Source organism: Triticum urartu, chromosome 1A (assembly GCF_056163025.1).
Source record: "Triticum urartu cultivar PI428250 chromosome 1A, HENAU_Tu73, whole genome shotgun sequence".
Taxonomy (NCBI): Eukaryota; Viridiplantae; Streptophyta; class Magnoliopsida; order Poales; family Poaceae; genus Triticum; species Triticum urartu.
Genome location: NC_141873.1, coordinates 31,300,013 through 31,317,829, shown reverse-complemented (window position 1 = coordinate 31,317,829; position 17,817 = coordinate 31,300,013). Strand labels below are relative to the sequence as shown.

Below are 17,817 nucleotides of genomic sequence, written 5' to 3'. Positions count from 1 at the left end.
AATTTTTGGGCACTATTTCCTATCCAAATCATTGCCTCATAAAAAAATTAAGCTCCATTTTCCCAGTAAATCTTCCTTGGCGAATTTCCAAAAGTTTTTGTCCATCTAGAAGCATTGTGAAGAAAATATCACATAGGATCCTCTTTTTAAGCTGAAAATTTGTGAAGACATTGCACATATAAAGACTGAAGAAGTGCTAGGCACCGCACCATGTGAGGGGAAAAAACCACCGCACCGCGCCGCGCGTGGGAAAAGACAGCAAGGGCGCAACGCACCACGCGAGGGAAAAAAGCAGGGAGAGCAGCGAGGGAAAAAGAAGGGAAAAGCGAGCGGGCAGCCAGAGACCTAGCCCGCGTCTCCCCGCGCCTCTCCCCGCGACCCTCGTTCCTCCTCCCGCCGCCGCCGCCGCCGCCGCCCACGATGGACGAAGTGAGAGGAAAGAGCCTCGGGAGACCGCCGCCTCTCCTCACCGGCCTTCTCCCAGGTTCCCGACCTGGAGCCTCTCCTCACCTTCTCCTAGATATGGAGCGGGAGGGACGGACGCCGGCGAGGCCAGCCTCCCCTTCACACGGAGGTACTCCCCCTCTCCCCTCTGTGCCCTCTCTCTTCCCCGGCCTCTTTCTCTTCCCGCGTTCTCGATCTGGCGCCACCACACATCGTGATTCTAGATCGGGCTGCATCTCTCACTGCCAAAAGAGAGCATGGCTGGTGTGGTCTTCATGAAGAGTAGCAAGGGAGGATGAGTAGGACGGGCATGGGAAGGAGCAGCCAGGCCAGAGCTCCGGCCTCGCTCGTGTCATGGTGGAATGGAGCCGACCATCACTATGGGCTGCTGCTCGTGGGTCGTCGTTCCCCAATCTCTGTTGCACATCTTTGGCTTCACCTGTTTTTTTCTACCTCTTGTCCCCCCTGGTTCCCGATCTGGATTTGGATTTCTTGTTTGTGGGTGTAATCTTTGGCTGCACAAGATGTACGGCGCTGAGTATCTTTTACACCTTGTGTTAACATATATACACACACTGCCAGTTTCTGACTTCACTTATGTTGACTGACTGCAGGTTGTTGAGATCATTGATCGGTATGATCATGCATGTGTCCCGCGTAACATGACTGATAATAAGCTTGCGTACATCCAGAATGAGGCTATATCCAAAGAGTGCACAAGGACTCTCACGGTAATACATAACTGAACGATTTTCTTACAGTATTTTTTTCAAGTTTCTAGAATTGTGTTGCGTGTGCAGCTATCAGCAAGCACCTTCTATCAGTCTCTTAGCTAAAATGAGATCCGGGTGTTACCATGCAGGTTACAAAGGATACGAAGCAGCCAATTTATGCCTACTACCAACTTGACAACTTTTATCAGAATCATAGGAGGTATAGTCTTATTTGATGTTTTCAGTCAATAACTTCTGGAGCAACTTATTTGATGTTTTCAGTCAATAAAATGGGATTATTGTTTGTTAGCTATGGGTCCTTATGGAAGTCTATATTTGACCTATTATGTTGACATCAGTTCACAATTTTATTTTCCAGTTCATGCCCCGGTCAAATCTAGAGCTATGCATGCCTATGTCATCTCTCACAGATCACTGTTCTTTTCATTCCTCCAATTGAAACCATGGCTGCCAGTATTGAGGTCACTTGCTATTCCTGCTTTTACTAATGTAAATTTTACTTATTTGTTTTGGTGGCTTAGGTGAACGCCCACAACCCGCCTTTGATTCTTGAGGTGTATTGTGTACTCTAAGGGGTTGTTTGGGTAGATAGAATATATAGAATGCAATCTCTACAAACTAGGAAAACCGTCCAACAGAAAAAAAATCTTGTTTGGGTACTCTAACTAATCCGTGGATATAAAGAACGTGTTTCTAGGAAACCCAGAATTTCATGGTTATGGAAAAACGACTACTAGTGGTTTTTCCAAAAACACGTTTCACATATACTGGATCGTAACTGAACTTCTCATGATGTGCTCGTTTCTCACGGCCCGCTCCTACCTATACTCACGGGAGCGATGGTTATCCAAACAAGAAATTAGATAGGCCAGCTTTTAGCCTTTTTGACGCCAAACGTGATTCTACATAAACTGATTATTCATAGAAAAACTAGCAAAACCGATTTTACTAAAAATCTGCTATAAACAAGTTTTTGATAAACGCATGGCTAAGTATCACTATCCAAACAAGCACTAAGATACATTGCCCTTGATGCTTTTTGTGATTTGGCATGGATGTTTGGTTCCTATTAATTTAAAGGTTGTAGTAATGACATTTTCTTTATCATACTAATGAATTTACAGCTTAATCTATCATGCATAATAATGGAATTTTTGGTTCCTGTTAATTTGGGGTGTAGCCAATCTCCTCTCTCTCACACAATCTGAATTTTTTAGCCATGCGTTTCAGCTCATAAAGGCTGAACTGTATCTGATTTTTTGCTGCATGTTTCAGGGTCAGGATTCTGTACTAGACGTGATGAGATAAAATGAGGTCTGAATTTTTTAGCCATGCTTTCTTAGCTCATGAAGGCAGGAGCATATGTGATTTTTCTGTACCACCTTCCTGCGGCTCTGAGGATTTTGTCTGCTCGCTGCCTCTCCGCTATTTATTTGTTGTGTCTACTGCATTGTTTGTTCTGCCACCCTTTTCCTCAGTTGCTAGCGGGGGGCCTTGGCTTATCGTATTGTTTGTTGCCTTCCTCTCATAGGTTCGTTGGTATTGTAAACCATTTTTGTTGTAGTAATAACTACAATGTCAAATAAATTTACATTTCACCTTGCTTCCACTATTATTCAAGTTTTTTCCTGCTTATTAGTCGTACTAGCAAGATGGTTTTTGTTTTTTTACCGTGTCTGACATAGTGTATTTCTACGATTTTTCTCTATTAAAACATATCCACTTCCATGCTCTTTTCTCTATTTTAGTACACAATAGTATGGCTGCATACTACCAATTGCAGAAATTATTCATTTGCCACTAAAATATATATTTTCCTATTCACAAATTAAATAACAACAAAGATGAAGTTGGTCCCTGGATGCCTAATATGTTCTTTCATATCCTGGTCAGTTTACCAGGTAACAGAATTAATACTTCTTGTTGGTTCAATAGTCAATACCAGTGTTGTGAGAAAATTCCTTACGGTTGTTGTATTTTGGTAGCTTCTTCTTTTGCAAGTGGCAAATTACTGTTATGTATATGTGGAATCCGATTAAATCTGTGCATTGGTTTCAGTCATACTTTTCTAAATGGAGTATAAGTTCAAGACTGTTTTGTTCATTAAATCATTCTTTCTACCTTCCAAGTGTGTCGTTGGCACACCTCAAATTACTTCTACTTATACATGTATTCAATGTTTTTCTATTCTGGGATTTATCTATTTTACGATCATTACTATGTTTTCATTGACATGGTAATATGAATAGTCTCCTGTACATAAGCCCAAGAACATAACAGACCTAGAACTTTTTTAGGCTTTGTATTTGTGTTTTAGAAAAAAATACAATCAAGTTTTGGAATCCATTTAGTCGTTGATCAAGTATGTATCCTAAGATCTTTATCAATATTTAGTAGCCTAACATCTTTCTCAATGGTGCATGTGGTTGAGCTAAAAGGGTACTCAAAACGTGTGACTACTTGGCTGTGGTGGATGTTTTAGCCTTTTCACTAATTTTCGTGTGCCAATAATTTGCCAGATTAGCTTGTTGGATTAATTCATTTTTTTGTGAGACATGTACGAATTTGCAACCTGCAGTATAAGGAAAACATAGTATATTTTGTCATCTTTCTCGCATAGGGAAATTATATTGCTTACTTATCTTTTGCTTTCTGAAAATTACGCTTTGGCCTTTGACTGTATAAATGACTATGTCCACTTTTAATTCGGGTGTCTTGTAGAGGAGATGGTCAGCAGGGCGAAAATGTTGTTTACCATGTGTTTTGATTGATTATATTCTTCAAGTATGGAGCGGTTGAAAGGTAAGGGACAAGCTCCTGTGACTAAAATATCTAGGTATTTCAATCAGGCTTGTGCACTGCTATAGCTTTCTGGCTCTGTCAGTTTGGTAACGTCTAATATACTTTTATGTTTATAAATGCAGCAAATCACCGTGCCATAGGAATGTTGGTCACAGGCTCCCCACTTCGCTTTCCAAGACCAAGGGAACTACATCATTTGCGGTTGTGCCTAAAGATCCTACCCAAACTGGAAAAACCGCTTTTCCTGGAGATGTTGTTGACCCTGCATCCACAACAGATGTTAGTACTCATGTTCAATTACACTCTTATTGTTTCCCCTTTTGCACATTACTCACCTGATGAGCATTGCCATGTCATGATAGGAAACTAAGCAAGATGCTGCTGCTGCTGCAGCTACCGAAGATGCGAAGCACACAAAATTTAGCTTCTTAGACAAAGAAAGTTCAATGTACTATTTGCATCATTGACTGTTAATTTAACTTCTTTTCATTGAAGTACCCTGGTAGATTAATTCCATGTCTGTAATTATATTATGTATCTTAGCCCAGTTACGGAGCTCAAAACTTGCTAGATGCATGTTTTTTGACTGAGATGTTTGTGCTTTCAGGATACACAGTTGTTAGTTTAACTCCTTGTTTTGCTTACTAAGTATGAGTCCTCAATTCGTGCTGCTATGTAAAAGCCCATAACCAATTGATTTTGAATCATTCTAACAGTAGTGTTGCTTTGTTGGACCATATAGTAAACGATTTCATTCATCTTTGAATGCCACCTGTATCATCAAAAAACAGGCAAAAACATGGTTACCATCATGTCCACTTCCATACTCTGATTGTGTTAATGCTCCTCCATGAAAAACATAAACAATCCTTCTTACTAATGAACAACATCACTTACAAAAAAATCAGACCCCTGCTATTCTGAATCATTTTATTATCTTGCTATTCTGCATCATTTTATTATCTTCTCATATGATGCATAGACGATTGCTCATACTATCTTCTTCTTTGTCATCAGCCTACAGTGATGGAAAAAATCAGAATCCCAACAAAAGTGTTGTTCGATGCTATGATGCAGCAGCTAGGCCTCCCAAATGCAGTGTACTCAACACAGAAGGCAAGAGCAATTGGTCTTGACGCAACTATTCACTTCTATCGCTCCAAGCATCAACTGGACAACAGTCTTCCAAGACAATCAATATCAACCCATGTATCCAACAAACTAGAAGATGTTGAAGACCAACTAGCAAACGAAGCTCTCAAGTACATGAAAAGCATCCACAGTAAAGTGCTGCAGGACATAAACTACGACAAGATGCAACTGCTCCAGCAGAAGTGTGAAGCTCTTGAGCATCAGCAGAAAGAAAAGGACAACCTTATAGACTATTTTAGCAACAGCTGGTGCATAGCCTCGGTGGAGATCATATGCCAGCAAAGGAACTTTACCGTATAATAGATAGCAACTTCACGGCCAGATCAACATCCAGAGACAATGATCTGAATCATATATTATCGCAAGTAAGATATGTTACTGATTGTCCCACTGATACGTCCATGCAATTAGAGTATGAACTCCAACAAACAAACAAGTACTACTTGAGCTTGGATGATGATGTTGAAGGAATTTTTGTTATGAACAATGAAAACATTCAACCACAACCACTATGAACAATTGCCTGAACAAGTTTTCAGCTCCAATGGTCCACCAAGCATAATGCATATAAGATGTATCTCTCTCTATCTACCTTCCTTCCTAATAGCATTGTAAATATTCTATCGTAAGCTTCTTAGAACACTATGTATCATGAATAATCCATGTGTATCAATCTGCCCTTAAATATATTTATGTTCACTCTTTCAATACTTGCCTTACTCTCGCCCCTTGCGCCATCGATGCAACTGGTCATCTAGTTCTTCTTAGTAGATGATCATCCTTAGCCAAAACTCACGCTCATTGGCCATGTGCATTTCCCGTACCGCTAATCAAACACTTGGCTGCTAATTCATCTTTGAGCACAGTTCGGTCTCCTTATGAGAATCTTATGTTGTAATTTTCTTCCTAGCACCTACCTAGGGAGTGCCCAACCCACTAGACATGCCTAGGCCGCCCAGAACGCATGGCAATGCCACGGTCACGCGGTGACCACGCGGCGGGCACGCGAGCTTACGCGCTCTAGAGTTGGGGCCCTCAGCCACCGTCCAAACCTCGATATCTCGCCACCAAACCATGTATTTCTGATTAAATAGATACTTATGTACCTAGAAATGATTTTTGAAAAAAATATAGAGCAAACTATGAGGCAGCTGCAGTTCAAATTTGACCCGCTTCCTACTAAATCGGCGGGAATTTGTCTTTTTCACCAGAGGTGGATCAAAACTTTTGACACCCAATCAATTTGTCAATTGTGCATTAAATATGTCCTAGTATTTTATAAAATTGGTTAGGTCCAATTTTGCAACAAATATATGGTAGGTCCTTCACAAAAAAACTCATTTCGGGCACCCAGAAAATGGAAAATGTATTTTCCGTGAAAAGAAAATGAAAACTTCCTTAGGCAACATTGTTTGGAATTCCAAGATACACCCTTCTGCACAATAAGAGATCATTTGAACAAACTATGCCATGAATGTGGTCAAAAGATTGACCATTTGGCTTGAAAGCCATGAATCTTCACGCATGATAGCTCATTTGTGAGAACACTTTTTTAAAATAATTGTCGTATTACAAATTTATTATTTTCCTAGAAATGTGGTCACATATAATGACACAATGCGAAGGTTTTCCAATTGTTTTTGTTTGAATTTTTATGCCTGTTTCAAAATGTGGTCCAAACGGCGGGCTTGACCGTTCCTAGCTACTGGTTGAATCTTGGAAACTTTTTGATGTTTCTCTGATTAAATAGATACTTATGTACCTAGAAATGATTTTTGGAAAAAATAAAGAGCAAACTATGAGGCAGCTGCAGTTCAAATTTGACCCGCTTCCTACTGAATCGGCAGGAATTTGTCTTTTTCACCAGAGGTGGATCAAAACTTGTGACCCAACCATTCTATCAATTGTGCATTAAATATGTCCTAGTATTTTATAAAATTGGTTAGGTCCAATTTTGCAACAAATATATGGTAGGTCATTCACAAAAAAAAACTCATTTCGGCCACTCGGAAAATGGAAAATGTATTTTCCGTGAAAAGAAAATGAAAAATCCCTTAGGGAACATTGTTTGGAATTCCAAGATGCACCCTTGTGCACAATATGAGATCATTTTAACAAACTATGCCATGAATGTGGCCATAACATTGATCATTTGGCTTGAAAGCCATGAATCTTCACACATGATAGCTCATTTCTGAGTACACCTTTTTTAAAATAATTGTCGTATTGCAAATTTAATATTTTTCCAGGAAACTTGGTCACATATAATGACACAATGCGAAGGTTTTGCAATTTTTTGATTTTTTTTGAATTTTTTATGCCCGTTTCAAAATGCGGTCAAAATGGCGGGCTTGACCATTCCTAGCTAGTGGTTGAATCTTGGAAATTTTTTGATGTTCCCTGATTAAATAGATACTTATGTACCTAGAAATGATTTTTGGAAAAAAATAAAGAGCAAACTATGAGGCAGCTGCAGTTCAAATTGACCCGCTTCTACTGAATCGGCGGGAATTTGTCTTTTTCACCAGAGGTGGCTCAAAACTTTTGACACCCAACCATTTTGTCAATTGTGCATTAAATATGGCCTAGTATTTTATAAAATTTATTAGGTCCAATTTTGCAAAAAATATATGGTAGGTCCTTCACAAAAAAACTCATTTCGGGCACTCGGAAAATGGAAAATGTAGTTTCCTTGACAAGAAAATGAAAACTCCCTTAGGCAACATTGTTTGTAATTCCAAGATGTACCCTTGTGCACAATATGAGATCATTTGAACAAACTATGCCATGAATGTAGTCATAAGATTGATCATTTGGCTTGAAAGCCATGAATCTTCAAGCATGATAGCTCATTTTTTAGAACACTTTTAAAATAATTGCCGTATTACAAATTTATTATTTTTCCTGGAAACCTGGTCACATATAATGACACAATGCGAAGGTTTAGCAATTTTTTGATTTTTTGAATTTTTTATGCCCGTTTCAAAATGCGGTCAAAATGGCGGGCTTGACCGTTCCTAGCTAGTGGTTGAATCTTGGAAATTTTTTGATGTTTCCCTGATTAAATAGATACTTATGTACCTAGAAATGATTTTTGAAAAAAAAATAAAGAGCAAACTATGAGGCATCTGCATTTCAAATTTGACCCGCTTCCTACTGAATCGGCGAGAATTTGTCTTTTTCACCAGAGGTGGATCAAAACTTTTGACACCCAACAATTTTGTCAATTGTGCATTAAATATGTCCTAGTATTTTATAAAATTGATTAGGTCCAATTTTGCAACAAATATATGGTAGTTCCTTCACACAAAAAACTCATTTCGGGCAATCGGAAAATGGAAAATGTATTTTCCGTGAAAAGAAAATGAAAACTCCCTTAGGCAACATTGTTTGGAATTCCAAGATGCACCCTTGTGCACAATATGAGATCATTTGAAAAAACTATGCCATGAATGTGGCCATAAGATTGATCATTTGGCTTGAAAGCCATGAATCTTCATGCATGACAACTCATTTTTGAGAACACTTTTTTAAAATAATTGTTGTATTACAAATTTATTATTTTTCCTGGAAACTTGGTCACATATAATGACACAATGCGAAGGTTTTCCAATTTTTTGATTTTTTTGAATTTTTTATGCCCGTTTCAAAATGCGGTCAAAATGGCGGGCTTGACTGTTCCTAGCTAGTGGTTGAATCTTGGAAAACTTTTGATGTTTCTCTGTTAAATAGGTACTTATGTACCTAGAAATGATTTCTGAAAAAATATAGAGCAAACTATGAGGCAGCTACAGTTCAAATTTGACGCGCTTCCTACTAAATTGGCGGGAATTTGTCTTTTTCACCAGAGGTGGATCAAAACTTTTGACACCCAACAATTTTGTCAATTGTGCATTAAATATGTCCTAGTATTTTATAAAATTGGTTAGGTCCAATTTAGCAACAAATATATGGTAGGTCCTTCACAAAAAAACTCATTTCAGGCACTCAGAAAATGGAAAATTTATTTTTCGTGAAAAGAAAAATGAAAACTCCCTTAGGCAACATTGTTTGGAATTTCAAGATGCACCCTTGTGCACAATAAGAGATCATTTGAACAAACTATGCCATGAATGTGGTCAAAAGATTGACCATTTGGCTTGAAAGCCATGAATCTTCAAGCATGATAGCTCATTTCTAAGAACATTTTTTTAAATAATTGTCGTATTACAAGTTTATTATTTTCCTGGAAATGTGGTCACATATTATGACACAATGCGAAAGTTCTCCAATTTGTTTTTGTTTTTTTTGAATTTTTTATGCCTGTTTCAAAATGTGGTCAAAACGCCGGGCTTGACCGTTCCTAGCTATTGGTTGAATCTTGGAAATTTTTTGATATTTCTCTGATTAAATAGATACTTATGTACCTAGAAATGATTTTTGGAAAAAATAAAGAGCAAACTATGAGGCAGCTGCTGTTCAAATTTGACCCGATTCCTACTGAATCGACGGGAATTTGTCTTTTTCACCAGAGGTGGATCAAAATTTTTGACCCAACCATTATGTCAATTGTGCATTAAATATGTCCTAGTATTTTATAAAATTGGTTAGGTCCAATTTTGCAACAAATATATGCTAGGTCCTTCACAAAAAAACTCATTTCGGGCACTCGTAAAATGGAAAATGTATTTTCCGTGAAAAGAAAATGAAAACTCCCTTAGGGAACATTGTTTGGAATTCCAAGATGCACCCTTGTGCACAATATGAGATCATTTGAAAAAACTATGCCATCAATGTGGCCATAAGATTGATCATTTGGCTTGAAAGCCATGAATCTTCACGCATGATAGCTCATTTATGAGAACACCTTTTTAAAAATAATTGTTATATTACAAATTTATTATTTTCCTGGAAACTTGGTCACATATAATGACACAATGCGAAGGTTTTCCAATTTTTTGATTTTTTTGAATTTTTTATGCCCGTTTCGAAATGTGGTCAAAACGGCGGGCTTGACCGTTCCTAGCTAGTGGTTGAATCTTGGAATTTTTTTGATGTTTTCCTGATTAAATAGATACTTATGTACCTAGAAATGATTTTTGGAAAAAAAATAAAGAGCAAACTATGAGGCATCTGCATTTCAAATTTGACCCGCTTCCTACTGAATCGGCGGGAATTTGTCTTTTTCACCAAAGGTGGATCAAAACTTTTGACACCCAACAATTTTGTCAATTGTGCATTAAATATGTCCTAGTATTTTATAAAATTGATTAGGTCCAATTTTGCAACAAATATATGGTAGTTCCTTCACACAAAAAACTCATTTCGGGCACTCGAAAAATGGAAAATGTATTTTCCGTGAAAATAAAATGTAAACTCCCTTAGGCAACATTGTTTGGAATTCCAAGATGCACCCTTGTGCACAATATGAGATCATTTGAACAAACTATGCCATGAATGTGGCCATAAGATTGATCATTTGGCTTGAAAGCCATGAATCCTCACGCATGACAACTCATTTTTCAGAACACTTTTTAAAAATAATTGCCGTATTACAAATTTATTATTTTTCCTGGAAACTTGGTCACATATAATGACACAATGCGAAGGTTTTCCAATTTTTTGATTTCTTTGAATTTTTTATGCCCGTTTCAAAATGCGGTCAAAACGGCGGGCTTGACCGTTCCTAGCTAGTGGTTGACTCTTGGAAAACTTTTGATGTTTCTCTGTTAAATAGATACTTATGTACCTAGAAATGATTTCTGAAAAAAATATAGAGCAAACTATGAGGCAGCTACAGTTCAAATTTGACGCGCATCCTCCTAAATTGGCGGGAATTTGTCTTTTTCACCAGAGGTGGATCAAAACTTTTGACACCCAACAATTTTGTCAATTGTGCATTAAATATGTCCTAGTATTTTATACAATTGGTTAGGTCCAATTTTGCAACAAATATATGGTAGGTCCTTCACAAAAAACTCATTTCGGGCACTCAGAAAATGGAAAATTTATTTTTCATGAAAAGAAAAATGAAAACTCCCTTAGGCAACATTGTTTGGAATTTCAAGATGCACCCTTGTGCACAATAAGAGATCATTTGAACAAACTATGCCATGAATGTGGTCAAAAGATTGACCATTTGGCTTGAAAGCCATGAATCTTCAAGCGTGATAGCTCATTTCTGAGAACATTTTTTTTAAATAATTGTCGTATTACAAGTTTATTATTTTCCTGGAAATGTGGTCACATATTATGACACAATGCGAAAGTTCTCCAATTTGTTTTTGTTTTTTTTTGAATTTTTTATGCCTGTTTCAAAATGTGGTCAAATCGCCGGGCTTGACCGTTCCTAGCTACTGGTTGAATCTTGGAAATTTTTTGATATTTCTCTGATTAAATAGATACTTATGTACCTAGAAATGATTTTTGGAAAAAATAAAGAGCAAACTATGAGGCAGCTGTAGTTCAAATTTGACCCGATTCTTATTGAATCGGCGGGAATTTGTCTTTTTCACCAGAGGTGGATCAAAACTTTTGACCCAACCATTCTGTCAATTGTGCATTAAATATGTCCTAGTATTTTATAAAATTGGTTAGGTCCAATTTTGCAACAAATATATGGTAGGTCCTTCACAAAAAAAAACTCATTTCAGGCACTCAGAAAATGGAAAATTTATTTTTCGTGAAAAGAAAAATGAAAACTCCCTTAGGCAACATTGTTTGGAAACTTGGTCACATATAATGACACAATGCGAAGGTTTTCCAATTTTTTGATTTTTTTGAATTTTTTATGCCTGTTTCAAAAGGCGGTCAAAACGGCGGGCTTGACCGTTCCTAGCTAGTGGTTGAATCTTGGAAAACTTTTGATGTTTCTCTGTTAAATAGATACTTATGTACCTAGAAATAATTTCTGAAAAAAATATAGAGCAAACTATGAGGCAACTACAGTTCAAATTTTACGCGCTTCCTACTAAATTGGCGGGAATTTGTATTTTTCACCAGAGGTGGATCAAAACTTTTGACACCCAACAATTTTGTCAATTGTGCATTAAATATATCCTAGTATTTTATAAAATTGGTTAGGTCCAATTTTGCAACAAATATATGATAGGTCCTTCACAAAAAAACTCATTTTGGGCACTCGGAAAATGGAAAATGTATTTTCCGTCAAAAGAAAATGAAAACTCCCTTAGGGAACATTGTTTGGAATTCCAAGATGCACCCTTGTGCACAATATGAGATCATTTGAAAAAACTATGCCATCAATGTGGCCATAAGATTGATCGTTTGGCTTGAAAGCCATGAATCTTCACGCATGATAGCTCATTTATGAGAACACCTTTTTTAAAATAATTGTTGTATTACAAATTTATTATTTTCCTGGAAACTTGGTCACATATAATGACACAATGCGAAGGTTATCCAATTTTTTGAATTTTTTTGAATTTTTTATGCCCGTTTCAAAATGTGGTCAAAACAGCGGGCTTAACCGTTCCTAGCTAGTGGTTGAATCTTGGAAAACTTTTGATATTTCTCTGATCAAATAGATACTTATGTACCGAGAAATGATTTTTGGAATAAAAGAGCAAACTATGAGGCAGCTGCAGTTTAAATTTGACCCGCTTCCTACTGAATCGGCGGGAATTTGTCCTTTTCACCAAAGGTGGATCAAAACTTTTGACACCCAACCATTTTGTCAATTGTGCATTAAATATGTCCTAGTATTTTATAAAATTAGTTAGGTGCAATTTTGCAACAAATATATGGTAGGTCCTTCACAAAAAAACTCATTTCGGGCACTCGGAAAATGGAAAATGTATTTTCCATGAAAAGAAAATGAAAACTCCCTTAGGGAACATTGTTTGGAATTCCAAGATGCACCCTTGTGCACAATATGAGATCATTTTAAAAAACTATGCCATGAATGTGGCCATAAGATTGATCTTTTGGCTTGAAAGCCATGAATCTTCACGCATGATAGCTCATTTACGAGAACAACTTTTTTAAAATAATTGTTGTATTACAAATTTATTATTTTCCTGGAAACTTGGTCACATATAATGACACAATGCGAAGGTTTTCCAATTTTTTGATTTTTTTTGATTTTTTTATGCCCGTTTCAAAATGTGGTCAAAATGGCAGGCTTAACCGTTCCTAGCTAGTGGTTGAATCTTGGAAAACTTTTGATATTTCTCTGATCAAATAGATACTTATGTACCAAGAAATGATTTTTGGAATAAAAGAGCAAACTATGAGGCAGCTGCAGTTCAAATTTGACCCGCTTCCTACTGAATCGGTTGGAATTTGTCTTTTTCACCAAAGGTGGATCAAAACTTTTGACACCCAACCATTCTGTCAATTGTGCATTAAATATGTCCTAGTATTTTATAAAATTAGTTAGGTGCAATTTTGCAACAAATATATGGTAGGTCCTTCACAAAAAAACTCATTTCGAGCACTCGGAAAATGGAAAATGTATTTTCCCTGAAAAGAAAATGAAAACTCCCTTAGGGAACATTGTTTGGAATTCCAAGATGCACCCTTGTGCACAATATGAGATCATTTTAAAAAACTATGCCATGAATGTGGCCATAAGATTGATCATTTGGCTTGAAAGCCATGAATCTTCACGCATGATAGCTCATTTATGAGAACACCTTTTTTAAAATAATTGTTTTATTACAAATTTATTATTTTCCTGGAAACTTGGTCACATATAATGACACAATGCGAAGGTTTTCCAATTTTTTTGATTTTTTTTGAATTTTTTATGCCCGTTTCAAAATGTGGTCAAAACGGCGGGCTTAACCGTTCCTAGCTAGTTGTTGAATCTTGGAAATTTTTTGATGTTTCCCTTATTAAATAGATACTTATGTACCTAGAAATGATTTTTGGAAAAAATAAAGAGCAAACTATGAGACAGCTGCAGTTCAAATTGACCCGTTTCCTACTGAATCGGCGGGAATTTGTCTTTTTCACCAGAGGTGGATCAAAACTTTTGACACCCAACCATTTTGTCAATTGTGCACTAAATATGGCCTAGTATTTTATAAAATTGATTAGGTCCAATTTGCAACAAATATATGGTAGGTCCTTCACAAAAAAACTCATTTCGGGCACTCGGAAAATGGAAAATGTATTTTCCGTGAAAAGAAAATGAAAACTCCCTTAGGCAACATTGTTTGGAATTCCAAGATGCACCCTTGTGCACAATATGAGATCATTTGAACAAACTATGCCATGAATGTGGCCATAAGATTGATCATTTGGCTTGAAAGCCATGAATCTTCACGCATGACAACTCATTTTTGAGAACAATTTTTTAAAATAATTGCCGTATTACAAATTTATTATTTTTCCTGGAAACTTGGTCACATATAATGACACAATGCGAAGGTTTTCCAATTTTTTGATTTTTTTGAATTTTTTATGCCCGTTTCAAAATGCGGTCAAAACGGCGGGCTTGACCGTTCCTAGCTAGTGGTTGAATCTTGGAAAACTTTTGATGTTTCTCTGTTAAATAGATACTTATGTACCTAGAAATGATTTTTGAAAAAAAATATAGAGCAAACTATGAGGCAGCTACAGTTCAAATTTGATGCGCTTCCTACTAAATTGGCGGGAATTTGTCTTTTTCACCAGAGGTGGATCAAAACTTTTGACACCCAACAATTTTGTAAATTGTGCATTAAATATGTTCTAGTATTTTATAAAATTGGTTAGGTCCAATTTTGCAACAAATATATGGTAGGTCCTTCACAAAAAAATTCATTTCGGGCACTCAGAAAATGGAAAATGTATTTTTCGTGAAAAGAAAAATGAAAACTCCCTTAGGCAACATTGTTTGGAATTTCAAGATGCACCCTTGTGCACAATAAGAGATCATTTGAGCAAACTATGCCATGAATGTGGTCAAAAGATTGACCATTTGGCTTGAAAGCCATGAATCTTCACGCATGATAGCTCATTTCTGAGAACATTTTTTTAAAATAATTGTCGTATTACAAGTTTATTATTTTCCTGGAAATGTGGTCACATATAATGACACAATGCGAAAGTTCTCCAATTTGTTTTTGTATTTTTTGAATTTTTTATGCCTGTTTCAAAATGTGGTCAAAACGGCGGGCTTGACCGTTCCTAGCTACTAGTTGAATCTTGGAATTTTTTTGATATTTCTCTGATTAAATAGATACTTATGTACCTAGAAATGATTTTTGAAAAAAATAAAGAGCAAACTATGAGGCAGCTGCAGTTCAAATTTGACCCGCTTCCTATTGAATCGGCGGGAATTTGTCTTTTTCACCAGAAGTGGATCAAAACTTTTGACACCCAACCATTCTGTCAATTGTGCATTAAATATGTCCTAGTATTTTATAAAATTGGTTAGGTCCAATTTTGCAACAAATATATGGTAGGTCCTTCACATGATCTGTGGTGACAATGGGATATCACGTGATTCACTTGATGTATGTTTTGGTGATCAACTTGCGGGTTCCGCCCATGAACCTATGCATAGGGGTTGGCACATGTTTTCGTCGTGATTCTCCGGTAGGAACTTTGGGGCACTCTTTGAGGTTCTATGTGTTGGTTGAGTATATGAATCTGAGATTGTGTGATGCATATCGTATAATCATGCCCACGGATACTTGAGGTGACATTGGAGTATCTAGGTGACATTAGGGTTTTGGTTGATTTGTGTCTTAAGGTGTTATTCTAGTATGAACTTTAGGGCTGTTTGTGACACTTATATGAATAGCCCAATGGATTGATTGGAAAGAATAACTTTGAGGTGGTTTCGTACCCTACCATAATCTCTTCGTTCGTTCTCCGCTATTAGTGACTTTGGAGTGACTCTTTGTTGCATGTCGAGGGATAGTTATGTGATCCAATTATGCTATTATTGTTGAGAGGACTTGCACTAGTGAAAGTATGAACCCTAGGCCTTGTTTCCTATCATTGCAATACCGTTTATGCTCACTTTTATCATTAGTTAACTTGCTGTTTTTATATTTTCAGATTACAAAAACCTTTATCTACTATCCATATACCACTTGTTTCACCATCTCTTCGCCGAACCAGTGCACCTATACAATTTACCATTGTATTGGGTGTGTTGGGGACACAAGAGACTCTTTGTTATTTGGTTGCAGGGTTGCTTGAGAGAGACCATCTTCATCCTACGCCTCCTACGGATTGATAAACCTTAGGTCATCCACTTGAGGGAAATTTGCTACTGTCCTACAAACCTCTGCACTTGGAGGCCCAACAATGTCTACAAGAAGAAGGTTGTGTAGTAGACATCAGCACCATGCTGGTATGAGATAGTCCTTGGTTGATTTATAGAATGCTCTATGCACTTCACTTATATCTTTTGAGTATGGCTTTATAGAATGCTTCATGTGCTTCACTTATATTATCTGAAGTTTAGATTGTCTGTTTCTCTTTACATAGAAAACTGCCATTTGTAGAATGCTCTTTTGCTTCACTTATATGTGTTAGAGCGTGGGCATATCTTTTGTAGAAAAAATTAAACTCTCTTGCTTCATTTATATCTATTTAGAGAGATGACAGGAATCGGTCATTCACATGGTTAGTCATAAAATCCTACATAAAGCTTGTAGATCGCTGAATATGATATGTTTCATTCTTTGCAAAAGTTTTGCGATATAAAGATGGTGATATTAGAGTCTTGCTAGTGGGTAGTTGTGGATTGTAGAAATACTTGTGTTGAAGTTTGTGATTCCCGTAGCATGCACGTATGGTGAACCGTTATGTGATGAAGTCGGAGCATGATTTATTTATTGATTGTCTTCCCTATGAGTAGCGGTCGGGGACGAGCGATGGTCTTTTATTACCAATCTATCCCCCTAGGAGCATGCGCGTAGTACTTTGTTTCGATGACTAATAGATTTTTGCAATAAGTATGTGAGTTCTTTATGACTAATGTTGAGTCCATGGATTATACGCACTCTCACCCTTCCACCATTGCTATCCTCTCTAGTACCATGCAACTTTCACCGGTACCATAAACCCACCATATACCTTCCTCAAAACAGCCACCATACCTACCTATCATGGCATTTCCATAGCCATTCCGAGATATATTGCCATGCAACTTCCATCATCATCATATACATGACTTGAGCATTCATTGTCATATTGCTTTGCATGATCGTAAGATAGCTAGCATGATGTTTTCATGGCTTGTCCGCTTTTTGATGTCATTGCTACGCTAGATCATTGCACATCCCAGTACACCGCCGGAGGCATTCATATAGAGTCATATCTTTGTTCTAGTATCGAGTTGTAATATTGAGTTATAAGTAAATAAAAGTGTGATGATCATCATTATTAGAGCATTGCCCAGTGAGGAAAGGATGATGGAGACTATGATTCCCCCACAAGTCGGGATGAGACTCCGGACTTTACAAAATAAATAAATAAAAGAGGCCAAAGAAGCCCAAATAAAAAAAGAGGCAAAAGAAGCCCACCAAAAAAATAAAAAAAATGAGAGAAAAAGAGAGTAGGGGCAATGTTACTATCCTTTTACCACACTTGTGCTTCATAGTAGCGCCATGTTCTTCATATAGAGAGTCTCTTGAGTTGTCACTTTCATATACTAGTGGGAATTTTCATTATAGAACCCGGCTTGTATATTCCGGTGATGGGCTTCCTCAAACGCCCGAGGTCTTCATGAGCAAGCAAG

General features: G+C 37.1%; 1 protein-coding gene across 9 annotated transcripts; it reads left to right on the top strand.

The window, feature by feature from the left end:
* Positions 1 to 220: 220 nt before the first annotated feature.
* Positions 221 to 5,840, top strand: LOC125532235 (uncharacterized). Of its 9 annotated transcripts, none has more exons than XR_015617700.1 (8): positions 221 to 574; positions 1,059 to 1,175; positions 1,307 to 1,377; positions 1,537 to 1,639; positions 2,454 to 2,492; positions 3,900 to 3,980; positions 4,103 to 4,259; positions 4,343 to 4,608. XR_015617700.1 is itself a non-coding variant. In XM_087545393.1 (8 exons), the coding sequence occupies exons 6-8, from the start codon at positions 3,965 to 3,967 to the stop codon at positions 5,430 to 5,432; spliced, it is 642 nt and encodes a 213-aa protein (XP_087401519.1). In that variant the 5' UTR covers positions 221 to 574; positions 1,059 to 1,175; positions 1,307 to 1,377; positions 1,537 to 1,639; positions 2,454 to 2,492; positions 3,900 to 3,964; the 3' UTR covers positions 5,433 to 5,840. The 9 variants fall into 9 exon arrangements, 6 of the variants coding, with proteins under 6 accessions (XP_087401519.1, XP_087401533.1, XP_087401524.1 ...); XM_087545393.1 differs by lacking the exon at positions 4,343 to 4,608 and adding an exon at positions 4,998 to 5,840 and having other exon boundaries at positions 3,900 to 4,014; XM_087545407.1 differs by adding an exon at positions 4,998 to 5,840 and having other exon boundaries at positions 2,454 to 4,014; positions 4,343 to 4,428.
* Positions 5,841 to 17,817: the final 11,977 nt, after the last annotated feature.

Excerpts from the sequence above, each read along its gene's own strand:
- LOC125532235 (XM_087545398.1), top strand. The coding sequence starts at position 3,965 with ATGGAGCGGTTGAAAGGTAAGGGACAAGCTCCTGTGACTAAAATATCT. Across the intron at positions 4,015-4,102 it reads CCTGTGACTAAAATATCTAG|CAAATCACCGTGCCATAGGA; the intron begins GTATTTCAATCA and ends TTATAAATGCAG. Across the intron at positions 4,260-4,997 it reads ACCCTGCATCCACAACAGAT|CCTACAGTGATGGAAAAAAT; the intron begins GTTAGTACTCAT and ends CTTTGTCATCAG.